The sequence below is a fragment of the Cydia fagiglandana genome, chromosome 21 (assembly GCF_963556715.1).
Source record: "Cydia fagiglandana chromosome 21, ilCydFagi1.1, whole genome shotgun sequence".
Classification (NCBI taxonomy): domain Eukaryota; kingdom Metazoa; phylum Arthropoda; class Insecta; order Lepidoptera; family Tortricidae; genus Cydia; species Cydia fagiglandana.
The window spans coordinates 7,724,277-7,748,157 of record NC_085952.1 but is presented as its reverse complement, the minus strand read 5'-3'; the positions used below and the strand labels follow the sequence as shown (position 1 = coordinate 7,748,157).

Sequence of the window (23,881 nt, the reverse complement as noted above, 5' to 3'; positions counted from 1 at the left end):
TAATCTTGGTCTTCTCCAGCCTGTCTTCTCCGAAGTACAAGCCCGTCTTTGGAGAGCGCACCAAACCAATTCTTCATCGTATAATAAACATCACCAACATTTCGAATTCAACGAAAATGACATCGTCTGGAAACGAAATTACGCAATTAGTAATTCTCCTAAACACTATTCTGCTAAACTTGCACCCAAGTTTATTAAATGTTCTATCCTAAAAAAAATATCACCCTTAGTATATGTCCTACAAGACATGTCCGGCAAAATGCTCGGACGATGGCATATTAGAGACCTTAAACCTCTCCCCAAAATTCTAAAATAAATAATATACTGTTTTTCCTTAATTAGATTCTTATTTGGCTCAAACTTAGCTACTTTTCTCCTAAGCTCCTAACTTGTAAAATATTGTATATAATGTTATACATTTATAATTATATCTCATCCCCATTATACATTTCGGACTCATTACATTTCGTACATACCTACTTAGTACGAATTTATACGTTCATTTATACTATTTAATTTATATAACGTTATATTACGTTCATATAACGTTATTCAAAGCTAACTCTACCAGAGTTAGAACAATACTTATTTATATATTTCTTCCCTTGACATAACGTTCATATTTACGTACTTAGGTACATACGTACCGTACAGTACATTTATTAATTCCATTAAGGAATTATCTTATGATATTTTGTAGTAATCCTACATTCCATACGGCATTATTTTGTTGAATAAATTTCAACAATCGTACTCTTTGTAGGTACACATTATTGTAGATATTATATTTAGATTCATTAATATTCAGCGGGTGGTTACTGATTAATAAGCCTTAATACTAATGGAGAGCGATTTAATGAGTACGTCCTCTACTTAAAGGAGTACTCTATTGAAACTTATTTTGGTTAAACAATTAACCAAAATTTTATAAGATGATGTATGAATGACCTTTGGTATGCATGTTTAAATTAGGGCTCGCGGTCGTGTCCGTGATTCGTAAACCCGTAGCCGTGCGCCCGGTTTCGTGAATCACGGCAACGGTTTTCTGGTCCGTTCCGCACGTGACATTCGGTTACGTGAAATTAGGGTACGTGAATCCGTGTAGATCCGTGTAGGCGTGATCACGGCTTCACGTATCTTAAGAACACGCCGGTTCGGTCCGCCCGCGACGTTGCTTAAATTCATAATTATAATGATACTTACTAGGGAGTTTTACACCTTATACATATTTAATATAAATATAGTGCAATGCAACGGGCAGGTCGCTAGTTTTGACTAAAATCAATAGCTGATTATACAGAAAACAGAATAACCCCATAAATTATTTAGATATAACCATTATATTCAAATCGATGTAAAAAATACAATTTAAGTTTAATTCACACGTAAATGTTTGTCCGACGAACGTCCCGTATTCAATATACTAAGTGGTAACTCAATTCAATAATACATACTTAGTCCTTATTTATTTTTCTCCCGGGCGTGTCGAACCTACGAGACGTGCGATAAGTATTCAACGGAACCGAGCCCGAAGCTCACGCAGGTACGGGCTACGTATCATGGCGTGTCACGGCGTGTCACGTGAATCCGGACGCGAACGCAGGTACGAGGTACGTACCTTGCCGTGTTCGTGAAATTCGTGATCTTAGTACCGCCGGGCTTAAGAACCCGTAGCTACGGATCGGCGTGTATCACGGATATCAGGAGCCCTAGTTTAAATCGCCTCTCTTGTATGATAAACATTGTATATAACATCCCCACCTTCTAAATTTATCACTCATACCCATATTCATTACATTATATTTACATTACGGAAAAATCCTTTGGCCATAAACCCCAGGATTTTCCCTTCCAGGGCGACCCCGGTAGTGTAACGGTGCGTGTAACGAAGCGTTACACTATCGACCTTCATACTATTTCTGGCACCATACAAATTCTAAATTCCTTTTTGAAATTCAAATCCTATTCCAAATTCCATTCAATGATTTTTATTTTCAGTTCGATCACATACTTTGATCGATAAACATCATTTTATCTAACGGACTGTACTTCCCAAGTTTCTAAACACGACCGTTTAAGTGTGATTTTTATTAGTAAACGTAATAATTCATAAGTGCGTGCAGTTCAGTATAGTGCTCGTTTTGTGGCCCTGCACACCTTCCAGATATATATCTACATCATCACCAAGGCACATATTGTGCATTTTTATTTAAATAATAAATACCCCTCATCGCTCTGGATCCTGCCTTTTCATTCCCATCATCCCCGTGAGGCTCCTCTACCTGCCCCCTCACAAAGATAAGATAAGCTAAGCTAAGATATGCTAAGCTAAGATAAGGTAAGCTAAGATAAGCTAAGATAAGCTAAGGTAAGCTAAGGTAGGCTAAGGTAAGATAAGCTAAGGTAACCTAAAGTAAGCTAAGGTAAGATAAGGTAAGATAAGCTAAGATAAGGTAAGCTAAGATAAGCTAAGATAAGCTAAGATAAGCTAAGATAAGCTATGATAAGCTAAGATAAGATAAGCTAAGGTAAGCTAAGGTAAGCTAAGGTAAGCTAAGCTAAGCTAAGCTAAGATAAGGTAAGCTAAGATAAGCTAAGATAAGCTAAGGTAAGCTAAGGTAAGCTAAGGTAAGCTAAGGTAAGATAAGCTAAGGTAAGATAAGGTAAGATAAGCTAAGATAAGGTAAGCTAAGATAAGCTAAGATAAGCTAAGCTAAGATAAGCTAATGTAAGCTAAGCTAAGCTAAGCAAAGATAAGATAAGCTAAGATAAGCTAAGCTAAGATAAGATAAGCTAAGATAAGCTAAGATAAGATAAGATAAGCTAAGATAAGCTAAGATAAGATAAGCTAAGCTAAGATAAGGTAAGCTAAGATAAGCTAAGGTAAGCTAAGGTAGGCTAAGGTAAGATAAGCTAAGGTAACCTAAAGTAAGCTAAGGTAAGATAAGGTAAGATAAGCTAAGATAAGGTAAGCTAAGATAAGCTAAGATAAGCTAAGATAAGCTAAGATAAGCTATGATAAGCTAAGATAAGATAAGCTAAGGTAAGCTAAGGTAAGCTAAGGTAAGCTAAGCTAAGCTAAGCTAAGATAAGGTAAGCTAAGATAAGCTAAGATAAGCTAAGGTAAGCTAAGGTAAGCTAAGGTAAGCTAAGGTAAGCTAAGGTAAGCTAAGGTAAGCTAAGGTAAGATAAGCTAAGGTAAGATAAGGTAAGATAAGCTAAGATAAGGTAAGCTAAGATAAGCTAAGATAAGCTAAGCTAAGATAAGCTAATGTAAGCTAAGCTAAGCTAAGCAAAGATAAGATAAGCTAAGATAAGCTAAGCTAAGATAAGATAAGCTAAGCAAAGATAAGCTAAGCAAAGATAAGCTAAGCTAAGATAAGCTAATGTAAGCTAAGCTAAGCTAAGCAAAGATAAGATAAGCTAAGATAAGCTAAGCTAAGATAAGATAAGCTAAGATAAGCTAAGATAAGATAAGATAAGCTAAGATAAGCTAAGCTAAGATAAGATAAGCTAAGATAAGCTAAGATAAGATAAGCTAAGCTAAGATAAGGTAAGCTAAGATAAGCTAAGGTAAGGTAAGATAAGGTAAGCTAAGATCAGCTAAGATCAGCTAAGATAAGCTAAGATCAGCTAAGATAAGCTAAGGTAAGCTAAGGTAAGCTAAGGTAAGCTAAGGTAAGCTAAGGTAAGCTAAGCTAAGCTAAGCTAAGCTAAGCTAAGGTAAGCTAAGGTAAGCTAAGGTAAGCTAAGGTAAGCTAAGGTAAGCTAAGGTAAGCTAAGGTAAGCTAAGGTAAGCTAAGGTAAGCTAAGGTAAGCTAAGGTAAGCTAAGCTAAGCTAAGCTAAGCTAAGCTAAGCTAAGGTAAGCTAAGCTAAGCTAAGCTGAGATGAGATGAGATGAGATGAGATGAGATGAGATGAGATGAGATGAGATGAGATGAGATGAGATGAGATGAGATGAGATGAGATGAGATGAGATGAGATGAGATGAGATGAGATGAGATGAGATGAGATGAGATGAGATGAGATGAGATGAGATGAGATGAGATGAGATGAGATGAGATGAGATGAGATGAGATGAGATGAGATGAGATGAGATGAGATGAGATGAGATGAGATGAGATGAGATGAGATGAGATGAGATGAGATGAGATGAGATGAGATGAGATGAGATGAGATGAGATGAGATGAGATGAGATGAGATGAGATGAGATGAGATGAGATGAGATGAGATGAGATGAGATGAGATGAGATGAGATGAGATGAGATGAGATGAGATGAGATGAGATGAGATGAGATGAGATGAGATGAGATGAGATGAGATGAGATGAGATGAGATGAGATGAGATGAGATGAGATGAGATGAGATGAGATGAGATGAGATGAGATGAGATGAGATGAGATGAGATGAGATGAGATGAGATGAGATGAGATGAGATGAGATGAGATGAGATGAGATGAGATGAGATGAGATGAGATGAGATGAGATGAGATGAGATGAGATGAGATGAGATGAGATGAGATGAGATGAGATGAGATGAGATGAGATGAGATGAGATGAGATGAGATGAGATGAGATGAGATGAGATGAGATGAGATGAGATGAGATGAGATGAGATGAGATGAGATGAGATGAGATGAGATGAGATGAGATGAGATGAGATGAGATGAGATGAGATGAGATGAGATGAGATGAGATGAGATGAGATGAGATGAGATGAGATGAGATGAGATGAGATGAGATGAGATGAGATGAGATGAGATGAGATGAGATGAGATGAGATGAGATGAGATGAGATGAGATGAGATGAGATGAGATGAGATGAGATGAGATGAGATGAGATGAGATGAGATGAGATGAGATGAGATGAGATGAGATGAGATGAGATGAGATGAGATGAGATGAGATGAGATGAGATGAGATGAGATGAGATGAGATGAGATGAGATGAGATGAGATGAGATGAGATGAGATGAGATGAGATCTTAGCTTATCTTAGCTCATCTGAGCTAAGATAAGCTAAGATAAGCTAAGATAAGATAAGCTGAGATAAGCTGAGATAAGCTGAGATAAGCTGAGATAAGCTGAGATAAGCTGAGATAAGCTGAGATAAGCTGAGATAAGCTGAGCTGAGATGACGCACAGCAAACGCACAACAAGTTAACGGAAATCAATTTTAAATTATAACGAAAAAGGAACTAGTCGGTTGCCACTCGCGTAAATTTCCTATCCCACTATCTGATAAAAAAACCAATCAATCAAATGAATCAGATGAAAAAAACCTACAAAACAATCAACAAATTTATTTTTACGAATATAAGATTACAAGATAGGTCTTAATTAGGTCTCCTAGATAGATCTAACACTAAGCTACGAATCCCGACCGATCCCTATCAAGCGCGATGCCGAAGTGAGTGTCCGTTGCTCCGGAGTGTCTTCCATCCAGACGATCGTGCCTTTTCACTCCCTCCTAGGGCTCATGGGAAGACCTCTATAATATTATTTTATTCTGTTTTTAGTATTTGTTGTTATAGCGGCAACAGAAATACATCATCTGTGAAAATTTCAACTGTCTAGCTATCACGGTTCGTGAGATACAGCCTTGTTTTACCCTTTGGGTACGGAACCCTAAAAAGCTTGTAAAAATGGGATTTTTGGACAAGTCAAAGGATCACTATTTATCGTAGTGTCTATTCTTGCCTCGGCTTTGTATACTGTACTATACGTGCGAAAGAGATGCGTATATCTGTCGTCTCCTGCGCACGAACACGGACTCTGCGCGTCTGCAAGCGCGCAGTCGCATGTGAGACGAGGAAGCTGAGTCGCGTCACGTAGCGTAGCTGAGGAGCCGATATTCATTATTGTGTAGTGGAACTAGTGGATACAGTGTAAACACCACATTTTGGCGACGGGCTGAATCGGTAAGTCATTCTATTATATATATATAACTTAGTGACATTTCAAAATTACTAAATACAAAGGAATAGATACATGTATACACACCTACCTGGTTTCAAATAAAAGTGTAGCAACATAATGTGTTTAAGGATCGTAAATCAATACATGTCTTTGTATTTACGTCGTTATTTTGAGATCAACAGTGTACGGACATCTAATTTGAACAGATAGCATAAACATTTAAACATGCGTGTGCATGGCGTAGTAGGTACCTACGTACCTACTACGTACTCAAGTTTACAAAAAGGTTACAGGAGGTAAAAATAAGTAAGAATAACGTATATATTATTATACAACTCGAGCGTATATAACAAAAGCCGTGCAGTATACTGTATAGGTTATAATACAAACACGATCGAGCCGCGACCTGTCGGTCGGCGAGCGCGCGGCGTACCTTTGTAATTCAAGACAGCGGCATGCGAATTTGAACCTTGTGCTACTCACAGGGACTTCTTATACTTTAACAAAATAAATACTATTTGTTTCCTGATTTTTTTTAGATTACGTTTATATAGTGATTAGAAATTACCTAACCTAACTAAGAAATTAAATGGACATAACGCCGTAGCGGTAATAGTACCTACTTATAACTATGCTATTATTTTCACTCTATGCCACTACATAGGGTCGTATTTCATAAAATGTTTTGATTATGGCATTGTTTAAGTTTGCTTTCTTAAGGTACCTATTCGATAGAGATGTTGACCTAATAGAACAATCGAAATATAATAGTCCGGTCACATACATTTCTGGCGTTGACATTACAGTAAATATCTATTTCTTAGTCATTGTGTGATTTCGAATAAAGGAAGATACATACATTTTTATTTTACACTGTATGACTTTTGGAAAAAAAATTATTTTATTACTTAGGTTTTAATAGTCCAGTAATAGGAGAGTAAATAGTCCAGTAAGTGAAAATTTAAATGTTTGCAAAATATGTCAAAATCAAAACCTATAGTACCAAGCAAGATGTTGTAAAGCGTGATGGCTGTTACGACTTAGATGTATAGGTATGCAGATGATGACTGTAATATACCTGGAAAAAAAATGCAGAGAAACTGGGAAGGAAGGATGCGGACTGAGAAGGATTGAACAGATGACGTCTGTTTAGTGCCTACTACAGTTCATAAATCTATATATATACAATACATTATATGTAAAAAAAAAATAAAAAAAAAATGAATAATTGGATGGAAGGACGAGGACTGAGAAGTATTAAACGGATGACGTCTGTTTAGTGCCTACTACAGTTCATAAATCAATGTATATACAATATATTATATGCATAAAAAATATATACAGATGGAAACTTGGATGGAAGGACGTAGACTGAGGAGGATTAAATGGATGACGTCTGTTTAATGCCTGCTACAGTCAATATTTTTTGTCAACAGGAAGCCAACAATGACAACACCATCGCTGGCGCTTGAAAAGTTTGACTGCGAAGGTGATATCAATTCTGTATGTACACGATGGGAACGTTGGAAGAGGAGTTTGTATATTTACCTGGAAGCGGCAGGTGTTAAGACTGCTGCTAAAAAACGAGCAAGTTTGTTACACTGGGGGGGAACTGAACTACAGGAAATATTTTTTAACATACCAGGGGCAGACGTAAGATCAGAGGAGTCCGGTGAGCAGGATGTTTCCAGGTGGCCATTGAAAAATTGGACAATTACTTCGCACCTAAGCAGAATAAAAGATTTGAACGGCATACTTTTAGACAAATTAAACAAGAAAACAATGAAAAATTCGAGAAGTTCTTGGTGCGCCTTAGACAACAAGCGGTGAAGTGTCAATTTGATAACGTAGAAGATCATTTGATTGATCAAATCATAGAGAGATGTGCGTCAGAAGAACTGAGGAAAAAAATACTTAAGGGAGGAGATAATATGACGATAGAAAACATTATCTCAGAGGCTAATGCCCTGGAGGCTATTAACAGGCAATTAGAGGATTACAAAAATAAAGAAAGGAACGTGCCGATAGAGATTAATAAAGTGGAAGAGAAGACAGACAGAAAAGGGAAAGAATGTTATAGATGCGGGAGCTGGGGACATTTGTCCAACAGTGAAAACTGTCCTGCTAGGGGAAAAAAATGTCTAAAATGTGGCAAAATTGGGCATTTTAAGTTGCAATGCAAAAGTCAGAACCTGAAAAGAAAACATGAGGACATAAAACATGATGAAACTCGACAGAAAAAGTTTTCTAAGAAATTTAAAAAATCTCCTAAAGCTCATGAGGTAAGAAATATTATAGAGGAAGTAGAGGACTCTGAAACCGAAGAAGTCGAGTATCTATTTAATATAAACGGAGATGACATGGTAGTCTGTGATGTGGGAGGAGAAAAAATTAATATGATGATAGATTCAGGATCAAAAAATAATTTAATTACGGATAAGACATGGAAAAAAATGAAGGATATGGGAGTAAGGGTAATTGACGAAATAAAAGACCCAAAGAAAAAGTTCTTCCCCTATGGATCTAAAACACCTTTGCGACTGCTGGGATCTTTCCGCTCCGACATTAAATTAGCCGGGAGAGAAGAAAACGCAATTTTCTATGTGGTAGATAAAGGTACACAAAATTTACTTGGGAGGACAACAGCAACTAAGTTGGGGGTTTTAAGAATTGGGTTAGAAATAAACCAAATTCAACTAAAGCCTTTCCCTAAACTTAAAAATATTATGATTCAAATACCCATCGACGATAAAATTAAACCAATCGTTCAGCCTTACCGTAGAATTCCAATACCTCTAGAAACCAAAGTCGAGGAAAAAATTACTGAACTACTGGAAAAAGATATTATAGAAGAAGTCCATGGCCCCCCAAGTTGGATATCCCCTATTGTGCCTGTAATCAAAGAAAACGGTGACATTCGGCTTTGCGTTGACATGAGACGTGCAAATAAAGCGATTAAAAGAGAAAATCATCCATTACCGACTATGGACCAACTACTACCAAAGTTTAGGAATGCTACAGTGTTCAGTAAATTAGATATTAAGGACGCATTCCACCAGCTAGAAATCCATCCAAACTCACGGGATATAACGACATTCATATCTGGAAAAGGTGTATATAGATACAAAAGATTAATGTTCGGCATTACATGCGCTCCTGAAATATTTCAAAAAACTCTTGAACGCGTATTAATTGGATGTGAGGGAGTTGTCAACTTTATTGACGACATATTAGTTTATGGCGAAGATCAAAAGGAACATGATGTCAGACTTCAGAATGTGCTGAAGGTACTTAAAGAGCACGATATCGTTTTGAAAGAAGAAAAATGTATCTACAACGTTAATAAAATTCAATTTTTAGGACACGAACTAAGTAATGAAGGAATTCGACCACTAGATAAATACGTATCGGCTATTATGGACTTCAGAGCACCCCGAACAATCTCAGAATTGCAAAGTTTTTTAGGACTCGTCAACTATGTAGGGAAGTGGATACCAAATATGGCCACAATTACTGAACCCCTGAAGGAATTATTAAGGCACAAGACAGGCAGAAATGCGAACATCGAAGAGCTCTGGAAGGAAAATCATGAAACAGCATTTAACAATTTGAAAACGGCTTTGTCTAAAATACCTAATTTGGGATACTATAATGTTAAAAATAAAACAATGGTATTCGCAGATGCTAGTCCTGTCGGCCTCGGCGCGATCTTGGTACAAACAAGTGAAGCTGGTCCACGCATAATAGCTTACGGCAACAGAACCTTAACGGAGTGCGAGAGACGTTATTGCCAAACAGAAAAAGAAGCTCTAGCTTTGGTATGGGCAGTGGAGCACTTTCATATGTTTCTTTTTGGGAAAAGATTTGAACTCATAACCGATCATAAACCTTTAGAGGTGATATTCGGACCGAAAGCTAAACCATGTGCTTGTCAGATTTACTTTAATATTATCGTTGATAAAATAGGAAATAAGGATGTAAGGCAGTATTTAATTAAGACTAGTTAATTATTGCTCAAAGGTATGTATTTATTATAGCGACAACTACAAGGTTTAGAATATGAAAAATGGTAGACATTATTTAAGTAATATATTTATATAAGCAGATTGTAAGTAAAAGTATATTGTAGATTTACGGAACAATTAATCGGCTTTATTATCACATCATTCACAAAAATATTATTTTATGCGTAATAAATATTGGTGGCTTAATAGTTAGTACTGGCTACCTTAACGTACACACTTGGCATAGTTTAAAATAGTAATAAAGATCGAGCAATAAGCCACATGATGTATTACACCGTAATCAGTTGGAATATACGTTACATAGTAACTATTAAAAACTCATCAAAGGGTTATATTCACATTAAAGATTGTAACGTACATACCATCAGACTATAACACAAAGAAAACATACAGAAATTTATAACAAGTCATAAAATCACAATTAAATAAAATTGACACTTAACTTCGTTCGTCGTCGTAGCTCTCCAACTGAGAAGTGACCCACAACTGTCAGACACCCGCTTATATTCGATTAGACTTCACCCCTTCTACCACTTCTTGGTGGGAATAACAAATAAGATGTTTCCTGCACATCCGGTTATTATAATAATTCAATTCAACAAATGTATTTGCTGCATTTAGTTTAATTTATTATAGAATAATTAACGCAAACTAATACAAATTTAATATCATGGCTTATTATTATAAAATACTTTATTTACCTTACTTATGTTCTGACAGTTATGGTCAAGAAATATACATGGAGGGTAGTTGTGTTATTGAACAGCAGTTCTAACTTATTATTTCGATATAAGTACGTATTAGCTTAGCAAAAGTGAACCATCTCGTAAAAATGTAAGTGTGATCTTTGTTTTTATACTACGTATCTCACACGGCCATACTGACAGGTGCTTCGTTCTCGAAGTACCTTATTTCTATATTTATTATTATTTATTTATTATATTAAACTTAGTATATGCAGTGACTATTTTTTATTAGTCAGATACTATATCACATATCACATTAATCAAGTGAGAGCTCGAAGGCTCGGCAGCAATTATCCTACTTACAATCACCATACTACTGTTTCACTTATCACATCAAGTGAGCCTCAGTAGCATGTATCACCCTAGGTTGGCTACTGGTCCACTTATAACATCAAGTGGGGCACACAGGCTCTGCAGCAGGTCCCTATATTGCTACTTTTTCACTTACATCAAGCGAGAGCTCGCAGGCTCGGCAGCAATTATCCTACTTACAATCACCATGCTACGGGCACTTATCACATCAAGTCAGCCTCGGTAGCATGTATCGCCCTGAGTTGGCTACTGGTCCACCTATAACATCAAGTGGGGCACACAGGCTCTGCAGCAGTTCCCTATATTGCTACTTTTTCACTTACATCAAGCGAGAGCTCGCAGGCTCGGCAGCAATTATCCTACTTACAATCACCATGCTACGGGCACTTATCACATCAAGTCAGCCTCGGTAGCATGTATCGCCCTGAGTTGGCTACTGGTCCACCTATAACATCAAGTGGGGCACGCAGGCTCTGCAGCAGGTCCCTATATTGCTACTTTTTCACTTACATCAAGTGAGAGCTCGCAGGCTCGGCAGCAATTATTAATCGGTTATTATTTTGTCAAATAAGCTTTTTAACTACACTGGAATGATGTACACTGGAAGTTCTCAATCGATCGATAATCAAATCATGTCTCATTCACATAAGTAAACTTTATAAACTTTTCTTTTTTTTTTTCTTTTTTTTTTTAATACATAAATTACCTTAAGTATATAAAACTTCTTAATCCTAATAATTTTATAAATTAACCTGAATCGTTTAACAGAAATAAACATTTATCATTTTTTTTCGTTCTTTTTTTTTTTTTTCATTCCATTAGAACTTCCTACGTTGGGCACTCCCATGAATTATATAAACCTAATGTAACAGAATTTTAAACTCCGTTCGGCCATCCCACAAAACAACTATTTTAAAAGTCAGTGATCAGTATTATCTATAATGTATTCATTATGTATAGATCTATCTTTTATTTAGCTGAAGCTTCGGTGGCAAAATAAAAATGTGGTTACAAATAATAGGCAACGTATTTCTTTTTATGAAATGGTATTTTGGAGCTTCCATCGTAACTGTCCTTAAACCGCAGGAGATAACGCGATATTCTTCTAGTTGAATCTTAACTTATCGTACAAAGGCGGATTCATCTTACAAAAGTTGTTCTCTAGAATGGGTCTAGGATGTTTTGGGCTTCTGGGTAGGACACAATTAATTCGAAGACATATTATTTATATCAGTCATGCTTCATTATGGCAATAGGTTAGGTATAAATAAAAATAAAAAATTGATGTTTGCTAAATACTATAGAATCAGGATTATACGATTCGTTTTATTCCTGAACAGCTCACTCATAGCAACAAGTGGCACCAAAAGGTTAATTCACCTATCTACCTTCCACTTAGCTTTATCAGTATTCCGGTGGTCTTATGTTTTCTTGTATGTACCAAAATTAAAACAAACATTAAAATGAACCAGAAGATCATAGGTACAAAATTGCCATTGTTATAGGCATTTTATTACCGCAGCATATTTAATTACCGCCAGACCAGGTAAATGGTGGTACATATACCCAAGGGCTTATGCGAGTTTACTACGAGAACTGGTAAAGTATATAACAGTTTAAAATATCGTATATACATGGTGTTCACAAGGAATGCGAAAGACCTTAACCACGCATTTCTGAGGTCAAAAGAGAGAAAATAATGTAATATGTGTATATGTCAATTTCGCCCAAAAAAAAAATTTTTTTTTTTTTTTTTTAATGTACTTGTACATTAAAAAGTATATGTTATTGGTAAACATGTCCCTTAAAATGCATTTTTACAAATTTTTTTTTTTCGTAAATCATAGTTGTTGCAAAGTGTTACTTGTTACTTTTTGACATCTATCGATAAGGATATTTAGACTACGTCCCATAGTAGTAACATCGTCATCAAAAAGAAAACTAGTTTTTTTTTTTTTTTTTGTATTTGTATTAAATGAACTCTGAAACTAGGCGAATTTCAAAAAGGTTTAAAGGACTTTGTCTCTAAATATAATCAGGAATACGCTGCTAAAACTATTCGGCCCCCTCATGTTACACCGTGTATATATTTTTTTATATTCCTTACAGGTAGGGTTGCCAACCGTACTATATTATATCGTATTGTACTATATTTTGGCTCTTTGTACTATATACTTTTGGAAAAATATATAGTACGCTAAAATACTATATTTCCGATAAAAAGTATATTACACTCATGTTTAGTATTTTATCTAAAAGTACTATTTTTTTTTTTGAAATGTACTATATTTTTGATGCCTTATTCTGGAAAATACTATATTCCACCAAAAAAAAAAAGTTGGCAACCCAGTTACAGGTCACCTAGATGAATGGTCCTAAAGGAATATGTTTACTTTGTACACATTTATTGTACTCTATGTTGTATATTTACCCCCTTTTTTTTTTTAAGTATTTTTATTACCAAGAGAATATGTGCTTTTTATTTACTGACTAATTTGCATGTGCAAAAATCTTTCAACTTCACGGTTTCAAAACATAATTTACTAACACGGGACTTGAATTACCTCTGATTACCACAAGAACAATACTGACTAGTCTACTATTTTGTACGACGTAATTGTCTAAGGTTGTCACTGAGATATCCTTTTTTTTTTATAGTCATTTAATATCCATCAATCAGTAAATTTATCAAATTGGAAGCATACTTTCAAAAACGCTTTTATGCCAAACGCGTATTACTATCTGTACACAGAACTCGCAATAAGCACTGTAGGTGCAAAATTGTAAATAGCCGTTATTACTATTTATGAAAGTATCACGACTACCACCGACTGTTTTAATATCGATAAGCTTACGAGGGGCTTGTAACTGAAAACCAAAAGCGTGTTTGTTGACTTTATCCTTTACAGTTTTAAAACGACCTGACAGTTTAATATTGTTTACTGTTTTATACTTATTGAAATAGTTCCTTGATAAGATCCTGATCGGTGAGATAGAATCTTTAAGATATGTGCCTTCGATATCAGACTATTGAACCTAAGTAACTGGTGTTATATAAATATTTATTCGTATCAATCGTAACAAAAATAAGAAATAATGTGACTAAAAAAATTCAAAGGACGTATAAGGGTATCTCCACTTAACTGTATACAGTTAACGGCCGGTTAGGAAAAGTCACAAATCTGACGACAAATATCATAACCGCAACAATTAAATTAAGTATCAAATTCGTAACTAAACCGACAGCTGAACCTGACTTGATAAACGTACCTAACTTAAGACACGCGGTAAGTTACAATTAAAATGCCCATTGTTATTAACCGCCTAAAATTTCCAACGTAGTCTTTAATGCAGACCTCAAAATTTTATAATGAGATTCGAGTTGTAGCTAACTGATCACGATTAAAATATTTATCCAGGCCATAAATAACGTTATTCCAACGTTTGGATACCTATTCAAACCAAACTGCTTTTCTAAAATCCAATTTCACAAATAGCTTCTTTTTTTTTTATTATTATTCGATTCAGTCATTAACTAAGTCGTCATTTAGAATAGTATAGATTAGAAAATATTTATTTATGCGTCATTATGGTTACATAACAGGTTATGAAAAGGACAGACGTTTACGTTATCTAACTCTGTAACTATTCGATGTGATTCGATATCTAAACATACCTATACAGTCCTATTTTTAAGTGTAACCAAATTTTAACATACCAGAAACAACATCATTCATCAGTCATCCTTCCAAACAGGCGCCACTCCGCAGCGTCTCACAGGTGCGGCAGTTTTTGTTTTGCGAAGTACTTTTGAGCTGCTTGCTGCGGTTCTCCAAAAAAAGCATCATGCTTAGTATACCAAATATCTTGTTTCACCTGGGGTTTTCACTGAAAGTGAAACACCAGTGTCCTTGTGTCCAGGATAGCGCGGCTTACAGTGTCTGTTTGGAGTTGGATGGCGTCCCGCTGTTGACTAGCATAAGCAGTCCTTATACTCGTACTGCTCCTGAAACATTAGTTTTGTAGGCATATAATGTGTGTAATATCATCCCACTTCTGATGTCAGATTTACTTTAATATTATCGTTGATAAAATAGGAAATAAGGATGTAAGGCAGTATTTAATTAAGACTAGTTAATTATTGCTCAAAGGTATGTATTTATTATAGCGACAACTACAAGGTTTAGAATATGAAAAATGGTAGACATTATTTAAGTAATATATTTATATAAGCAGATTGTAAGTAAAAGTATATTGTAGATTTACGGAACAATTAATCGGCTTTATTATCACATCATTCACAAAAATATTATTTTATGCGTAATAAATATTGGTGGCTTAATAGTTAGTACTGGCTACCTTAACGTACACACTTGGCATAGTTTAAAATAGTAATAAAGATCGAGCAATAAGCCACATGATGTATTACACCGTAATCAGTTGGAATATACGTTACATAGTAACTATTAAAAACTCATCAAAGGGTTATATTCACATTAAAGATTGTAACGTACATACCATCAGACTATATTGACTATAACACAAAGAAAACATACAGAAATTTATAACAAGTCATAAAATCACAATTAAATAAAATTGACACTTAACTTCGTTCGTCGTCGTAGCTCTCCAACTGAGAAGTGACCCACAACTGTCAGACACCCGCTTATATTCGATTAGACTTCACCCCTTCTACCACTTCTTGGTGGGAATAACAAATAAGATGTTTCCTGCACATCCGGTTATTATAATAATTCAATTCAACAAATGTATTTGCTGCATTTAGTTTAATTTATTATAGAATAATTAACGCAAACTAATACAAATTTAATATCATGGCTTATTATTATAAAATACTTTATTTACCTTACTTATGTTCTGACAGTTATGGTCAAGAAATATACATGGAGGGTAGTTGTGTTATTGAACAGCAGTTCTAACTTATTATTTCGATATAAGTACGTATTAGCTTAGCAAAAGTGAACCATCTCGTAAAAATGTAAGTGTGATCTTTGTTTTTATACTACGTATCTCACATGCTCGTATCGAACGATGGATATTACGTCTACAGTCATACGACTTTCAAGTTATATATCGTCCAGGAAAAACCAACATTGCCGACTCCCTTTCCAGACTATGTAAGAACCTCGACGAACGGAACAGTAACACTAAAGGAAAAGATTTTGTACAAAACATAGTAGAACAGATAAGACCAGTAGCAATATCGCTACAAGAAATAGAAAGCAGTTCTAAAGAGGACTCGGATATACAAAAAGTAAAGACAGGCCTGTATGACTCCAAATGGGACCAACAAATAAAGAGTTATAAAATCTTAGAAAACGAGTTGTGTTTTTGTGGCGATATTCTTTTAAGGGGTAGTAAAATTGTTATACCAAAAACACTGCGAGAAAAGGTTTTAGAAGCCGCCCACGAAGGTCATCCTGGAGTCGTTGGAATGAAAGCTAGGCTTAGAGCTAAAGTATGGTGGCCCAGGTACGACAAGGACGTTGAGAGACTGGTGAAGTCGTGTAAAGGATGCACACTTGTTTCAGCGCCAAATCCCCCAAATCCGATCAAGAGAAGGGAATTGCCAACACACCCCTGGGTTGATATTGCAATTGATCTCTTAGGTCCTTTGCCGTCTGGGGATTACCTTCTGGTAGTAATCGACTACTATTCGCGGTATAAAGAAATAAAGGCTTGCCGCGATATATCAAGCAAGGCTATGATAGCTATATTGAAGGAAATGTTTAGTCGACTAGGATGTCCAATCACGATTACGGCGGACAACGGTAAACAGTTCGTTAGCCAGGAGTTCAGAGATTTCTGCCAAAATAATGACATCCATTTGTTCAACACTATCCCTTATTGGCCCCAGCAAAATGGAGAGGTGGAACGCCAGAACAGAGACATTATTAAACGTTTAAAGATAAGTCAAATTGACAAAAAGAACTGGAAAGATTCGCTCTTGGAATATCTGACTATGTATAATAGTACTCCCCATACGACTACGGGAAAGACGCCAGCAGAATTATTTTTCCAACGGAAATTTAGAGACAAGATACCGATGATAGATACGTTTGAATATAATTATAAAGACCAAGATATGGACGTCAGAGACAGGGACAGAGAGCAAAAAGAAAAAGGAAAAGAATACGCGAACAAAAAGAGAAGAGTTGAGGATGGAAACATAAAAGTAGGGGATGAGGTTTATGTTAAAAATATGAATAAGACAAATAAGTTAGCTCCAAATTATGAGCCAACCCGTCACACTGTAGTATCTTCTAAAGGCGGAGATGTAAACATTGAAAATAACGAAACTGTACAAAGACTGAGAAGAAACATGATGCATTTAAAAAAGGTCGAAGGACAATGGAAAATCTTGGACGAAGAGATGACAGAGACGAATGGTGGCGAATCAGATAATTAAATATATACATATCTTAAAATTTTATAAGGGATAAGATTAAGACGTGAAGTAATGCTAATACATGAAGCGCAAAAATATTGCTAAATATATAAATAAATAAAGTACTAAGGAAGTTAACGAAGCAGTAAAATTGTAGTTGTGTTAAAGTAATGATTAAAAATAAATAAATAATGATGATTATTGAAATTACTGTTTTATTTAATAATCCAAAAATATTAATACAACAAACTTAACAATAAGGAAGGGATGTAGTATACGTGCGAAAGAGATGCGTATATCTGTCGTCTCCTGCGCACGAACACGGACTCTGCGCGTCTGCAAGCGCGCAGTCGCATGTGAGACGAGGAAGCTGAGTCGCGTCACGTAGCGTAGCTGAGGAGCCGATATTCATTATTGTGTAGTGGAACTAGTGGATACAGTGTAGGTAATAACAAACACCACATATACCTTGTGCCAGTTGTGTTTTACCCCGAATGCCGAAAATTTTACTTCATGGTAAAGAGGATTAATTGTTAAGGAAGGTTTCCTCATTGATTGGTATAAGCTGAGTTGATGAGTACGATAATTGTGCCATTCTCAACCGAAAGGGTAGTTATCGTCGCTTGTCAATAAGTCGCTATTTCTGTATCTATTAGAGATACAACGGATAGTTGTACCGGATACCGGATACCGGATATTCGGCCTGACCATCAGCCGAATATCCGGTATCCGGCCGCCGGATATTCGGCCAGCGGAAGTATACCTACATTTCGGTTTTTCAGGTGCGCATTCTGAAGGTTTGACCTATTTCCTAGTGAACGTTCGCGCGGACTTATTTCTAGGTTCGAAATTAGTGCGCGTGCAAGTCAATGGAATTATTAAATTGTTTTAAAATAATAAACTGGTACGATTATGACCGTATCTGTTTCTTAAATCAAATTTTTTTACTCCGAAATCAAACAATGTTAGTATCCGGTAAAATAATGGCCGGATAGTAAAATAATGGCCGGATAGGCCGGATACCGGATAGTAACCGGATATCCGGTGCCTCTAGTATCTATAGCTTCTATTTGAAATCAACCTTATCCACAATTCCACAAATATGGTACCTCTTGGTTGAAAACGTCACTTACATTTGTTGTCCATTGTAGATTAAATAATAGTTTGTGAGCTTCTATTTTATTATTTTCTTAATACCCGATTATTTTCTTAAGGTTGTTTTTGCGTAGTGAGCTTACTCATTTAGCACTATAACAAGTTGGTGTTCAAATGATGACCAGAAAAAGTAAAAAAATAATAATGTAAATTTTAAAGTTCTTGTAAATTTTGAACAAATAAAGTTTCAGGTACCTAACAGTTGTGTATCTACAAGTATAGATTTATCTTCTCCAATACATTAAGAGGATTATTAATCGGAAATTTTGCCGTTACATTTGTTACATTGTTAATGAGACCATGTTCGGTTTACAAATAGGATTCAATGGAATTAACCTATCATAGGCTACATAAGGCCACTTGCACCATTCGCTATCCCGGGGTTAACCTGTTAAACCTGGAGTTACCATGGTTACCAGTACAACTTGACACTGGGTTAACGGTTTAACCGGTTAACTCCGGGTTGGTGGGATGGACGATGGTGCAAGTGGCCCTTGTGTACAGTAAAAATCTGTTTTATTTAACCTCTGGCCGCCCAGAGACCTATAAAAAGGTCTCCTGTTCCATTCGAATTTGATCTTGTGTTGAGAAAATAAAATTTCATTTTGCTTGGCAAGGTTTGACGCATGGGCGGCTAAATAAATATAAACGGGGTGTATCTTTCAATGTCATTTAATCTATGGTATGAATGTATTGGTATGAAGAGGATTAATCGGATATTCCGGCCAGAGTGCCATTGTTACATTGTTAGTGAGTAGTTTCCAAATAGGACACAGTGGATCAACCTGTCACGGTCTGTGACTGATATTCTTATTGTGTATTTCATCTAAATTCTGGTCGTAAATAAATTATAAATTTATATAGATGTCATAAACTATAAAAGCCTCAGGTGGCTAAGTTGAAATAGAGATTGATGATGAAATAGTCTATAAATTGAAATTGATGTTTGTTTGTATTTGTGTAATTTATATCTATTTTGATTTCATTTAAAAATTGTTTTATTTGGATTTAATAAAAGTATTTATTTCATTCTCGAGGCGCAATAATGCCAATAATATTAGCAACATTAAAAGTTTTACCTAGTTAAATTAATTTCGTTCTATATTTGAATCTATGCCATTGATAATTTATTTTTACCATAAAAACTCTCTTCTTCTTTACTATCGCACTAAATAAATATGGTGGTCTTGGTATCCGTTTGACGGGCAGTCTAGCTCTGCCGGCCTTTTTATCGTCTGCCTATGGCTCGCTCACCCTCATTGGCGGTATATTACGTATCCCTTCAACCGCTAATGTGTCGGTGTCGTGCCTGGGGGACGCTGAATCGGTTTGGCGGGCAGACCACCCTGTCGAACGGATACCAGAGGAGAAATCCAGCCAAGCAGCTTGGGACACCATTACCATAAAAATGCACCACCAATACCTTTTACAGAGCTGCGACAACGACCGCGAACGGGCGAGGTTACTGGCCGTTTCAGAAAAAGAATCGGGGCATTGGCTGCACGCACTTCCGTCGCGAAACCTTGGCTCAACCCTAGAGCCATCAGCCTTGCGAATCGCTGTTTGCCTCCGCCTGGGCTTAAAGGTATGCGAGCCACACGCGTGTAGGCGGTGCGCTCAACCGGTGGATGCGTTGGGACGGCACGGTCTGTACTGCCAAATGAGTGCAGGGCGACTTTACCGGCATGGCACTCTGAATGACCTGATCCGCCGCGCTCTTAGCACCGCTTCCTTACCCGCGACTTTGGAGCCGTCAGGCCTCTCTGCCACCGACGGCAAGAGACCGGATGGCTGCACTCTGGTCCCTTGGAGCCTTGGCCGTCCTTTGGCGTGGGACGCTACCTGCGTCGATACACTGGCCCCGTCCCACGTCGAAGGGTCTGCTCGGAAGCCCGGGACCGCCGCGGACCAGGCCCAGACTCTCAAGCGCCGCAAATACGCTTTCCTAATGAACGAGTACGAGTTTGCGGCGCTTGCAATGGAAACGCTGGGCCCATGGTCGACTGACACAAAAAAATTCATAAAAGAAGTGTCGGTCCGGCTAATAGGTGTCTCGGGCGACCACAGAGCAGGCTCCTTCTTTGCCCAGCGTTTAAGTCTGGCGGTGCAAAGGGGCAACGCCGCCAGCATCCTTGGCACCATTCCAGAGGCAGGAGACTTTGGTGAGGTTTTTTATATTTAATTCGTGGTTTAGTTTAGTTTTAGTATAAGTTAGTCAGTAAGCTAGATTAGTTAGTAGTTTTATGTTCGTATTGTATTGAAAATTATAATTTATTTGTTATTTAGATTGTTATTGTGAAATAAATGATTACATATAGATTTTCTAAATAAATCATTATAATTCTAGTACAATTATATTAGCTATATAGTATGTATGTACTTAGTAAAATAATTTGGTATTTATACTATTCAAAATCATTCTATTATACAGTCTATTTCTTCTACCCCTGGATTCTTCAGTATTTTAACATAATGTAGGTAATTATGATAAAGTAACTAGATTAACCCTCTCGCGCATGAGAGGAGGCCTGTGCTCAGCAGTGGGACGTATATAGGCTGAAATGATGATGATGATGATGATGACGAACTAGATTTAAATTGATATAAATAGATTAGATACCTCTAAAGCATGATATTCACTTTTATTAATGTAGGTACCTATAGTTCGTTTTTTTTAGCATTAGAAAGAACTTGAAAGAAGGTAAGCGATCTTGGCATGTCTTTTAATTGAAAAACGCTTTTTATAAATCAATAACTATTACTTATGATAGCAGAAGAATATAAATGATCGTATTAGATTCATAATTGTTACATATTTGCCGTAACTTATTTTTAAAATAATGTGTTTTTCAATTAAAAGACACATCAAGATTGATTACCTAATTTCTAATGCTAAAAAAAACGAAGTATACCTAATTCGCTGGCCCTATATTACAGGCTTCTATGTTTCACTTTTGTTGAACTGAAATTTGAACATTGTCATAGTAAAATGAAGTCGAATCTCAACTTGAAACTATGCCGCCAAAATGAAACATGCCAAATACTCTGCCCTGGAACCAATGTACGACTTTGTCCCAGTTGCAGTCGAGACTGCAGGACCTTGGGCTGTGGAGGCTAGGGACTTTGTGAGGGATTTGGGTCGGCGGCTGAGGGACAGGGGGTGCTACCCTCGGTCCGGGTCGTACCTGGTCCAACAGATCTCATTGGCCATTCAGCGCGGTAACGCTGCCAGCGTAATGGGGACATTTGAGCTAGGTATGATTCGTGACGGTTAAATATTGTTTAACTTAGATTTTATTATGACGAAGCCTGTTGCGGATATCATCCTTGGTATGTTTGGGACGAGGTATGTTGCTGATTTGCATTTGTGGCCACGGGACGAAGCCTGCGTTGCGGATTTCTTATTGCAAAAATATGTAAGTACATTAACTTGAATTGAAACTATAACATAGAACTTTGTAACATTGAGCCAGCAATTGTTAGTATTATATTTGCAGTCTTAATCTAGTACGAAAATTCTACTGGTACTAATCTTATTATCTCAAACTTGTGTGTTAGGAACTTACGTTTCATGCTAATATCTTGTAATTAGTTGTAACTTGTAACAAGTTCAGTTATAAAACTTTGTTTTGTTCCATTTACTTGCAAGAGCGTGGGCGCGACCTTGGGAAAACTTAATGTTACCGCCATGCCTGTAAAACAATCATAATTACTAAAAGTGTAAACTGTAATCTGAAAAGGTGTATAAGTAATCAATGGGGCATAACGTTGTATATAGTTCGTATTTTTAGCATTAGAAAAAAGGTTAAATCTTAATGTGTATTTTAATTGAAAAACACGTTTTAAAAATAAGTTACTGCAAATATGTAAAAATTATGAAGCTAATACGGTCATTTATATGCTTCTGCTTTCATAAGTAATAGTAGGTAACTAATTTTTTAAAAGCGTTTTTCAATTAAAAGACATGTTCGCTTACCTTCTTTCTAATGCTAAGAAAACGAATTATAGGTAACTTAATTCGGATCAGAATTTTTCAATTTATTAATAGACAACCGGTCTGGCCTAGTGGGTAGTGACCCTGCCTATGAAGCCGATGGTCCCGGGTTCGAATCCTGGTTTCTTTCAACCCGTTTTTCACCACCTTTGGAGATGAATTTTCTAAAACGCTGAAATTAGTTTTCTTGTATTTGAATTTGATACTTTTTTACAAAGTTTGAAGTTCCTAGCTTAAAATAAAATTTGCATCCGAAGACGAACATTCATCCCCTTTTTAACCCCCTTAGGGGTTGAAATTCCAAAAAATATTGCAATCACTTTTTTTGTAATCGGCTATTATGCCTTTCTACGAAGTTTCAAACCATTTGTAATGGATTAAAATTTTCAACCCCTTTTTAACCCTGTTAGGGGATGAATTTTACAAAACGCTGAAATTACTTTTCCTGTCTTCTAATAATATCCCTAAATACAAAGATTCAAGTCCACCACTTGAATTTTTTTTTGATATCCATACACACTTTGAACCCCTTTTTCACCACCTTAGGGGATGAATTTTCAAAAACGCTGAAATTCGTTTTCTTGTATTTTAATAATATATCTTTTTACGAAGTTTCAAATTCCTAGCTTAAAAGAACACTTTAACCTCATACAAACTTTCATCCCCTTTTTAACCCCCTTAGGGGTTGAATTTCTCAAAATAGCTTCTTATATCTTGTACACTTTATAAATGCAATCTGGTGTGCAAATTTCAACTCTGGCTTTTGTAGTTTCGGCTCTGCGTTGATGAATCAGTCAGTCAGTCAGTCAGGACACTTGCATTTATATATATAGACTAGCTGTTGCCCGCGACTTCGTCCGCGTGGAATCTTATCATTTTACATCTTCTTTAGCAAGTTGTATGAAGTTTCAAGTCAAGTGGATTTTGATGTTGGTTGCTGAAATTACTTTTCTTGTATTCTCATAATAGGTACCTATGCCCTTATACAAAGATTCAAGTTCCGCATTCCGCACTCACAAAATATCTGATCTCCATACAAACTTTCAACCCCTTTCTCACCACCTTGGGGGATGATTTTCAAAAATGCTTGAATTAGTTTTCATGTTTTTTATTTTCTTACCTTTTTTTCCAAAAAGTTAAAGTTCCTAGCTTAAAATTAAATGTACACCCCAAGACGAATTTTCATCCCCTTTTTAGCCCCCTTAGGGATTGAATTTCCAAAAACGTTGCAATTACTTTTTTTTGTAATCGGCTATTATGTCTTTCTAAGAAGTTTCAAAGCATTTGTAATGGATTCAAACTTTGAACCCCATTTTAACC

The 23,881-nt window shown here is 36.3% G+C and overlaps 1 protein-coding gene across 1 annotated transcript; it reads left to right on the top strand.

Moving 5' to 3' along the window:
* Window positions 1–7,366: 7,366 nt before the first annotated feature.
* LOC134675374 (uncharacterized protein K02A2.6-like) lies at window positions 7,367–17,433 on the top strand. The gene is made up of 2 exons (XM_063533586.1): window positions 7,367–7,409; window positions 16,106–17,433. The coding sequence occupies exons 1-2, from the start codon at window positions 7,367–7,369 to the stop codon at window positions 17,431–17,433; spliced, it is 1,371 nt and encodes a 456-aa protein (XP_063389656.1).
* Window positions 17,434–23,881: the final 6,448 nt, after the last annotated feature.

Bases quoted from the DNA above. Each gene is read 5' to 3' on its own strand.
- LOC134675374 (XM_063533586.1), top strand. From the start codon at position 7,367: ATGACAACACCATCGCTGGCGCTTGAAAAGTTTGACTGCGAAG. The intron at 7,410-16,105 runs GTGATATCAATT...TATATCGTCCAG, and splicing joins TGAAAAGTTTGACTGCGAAG to GAAAAACCAACATTGCCGAC.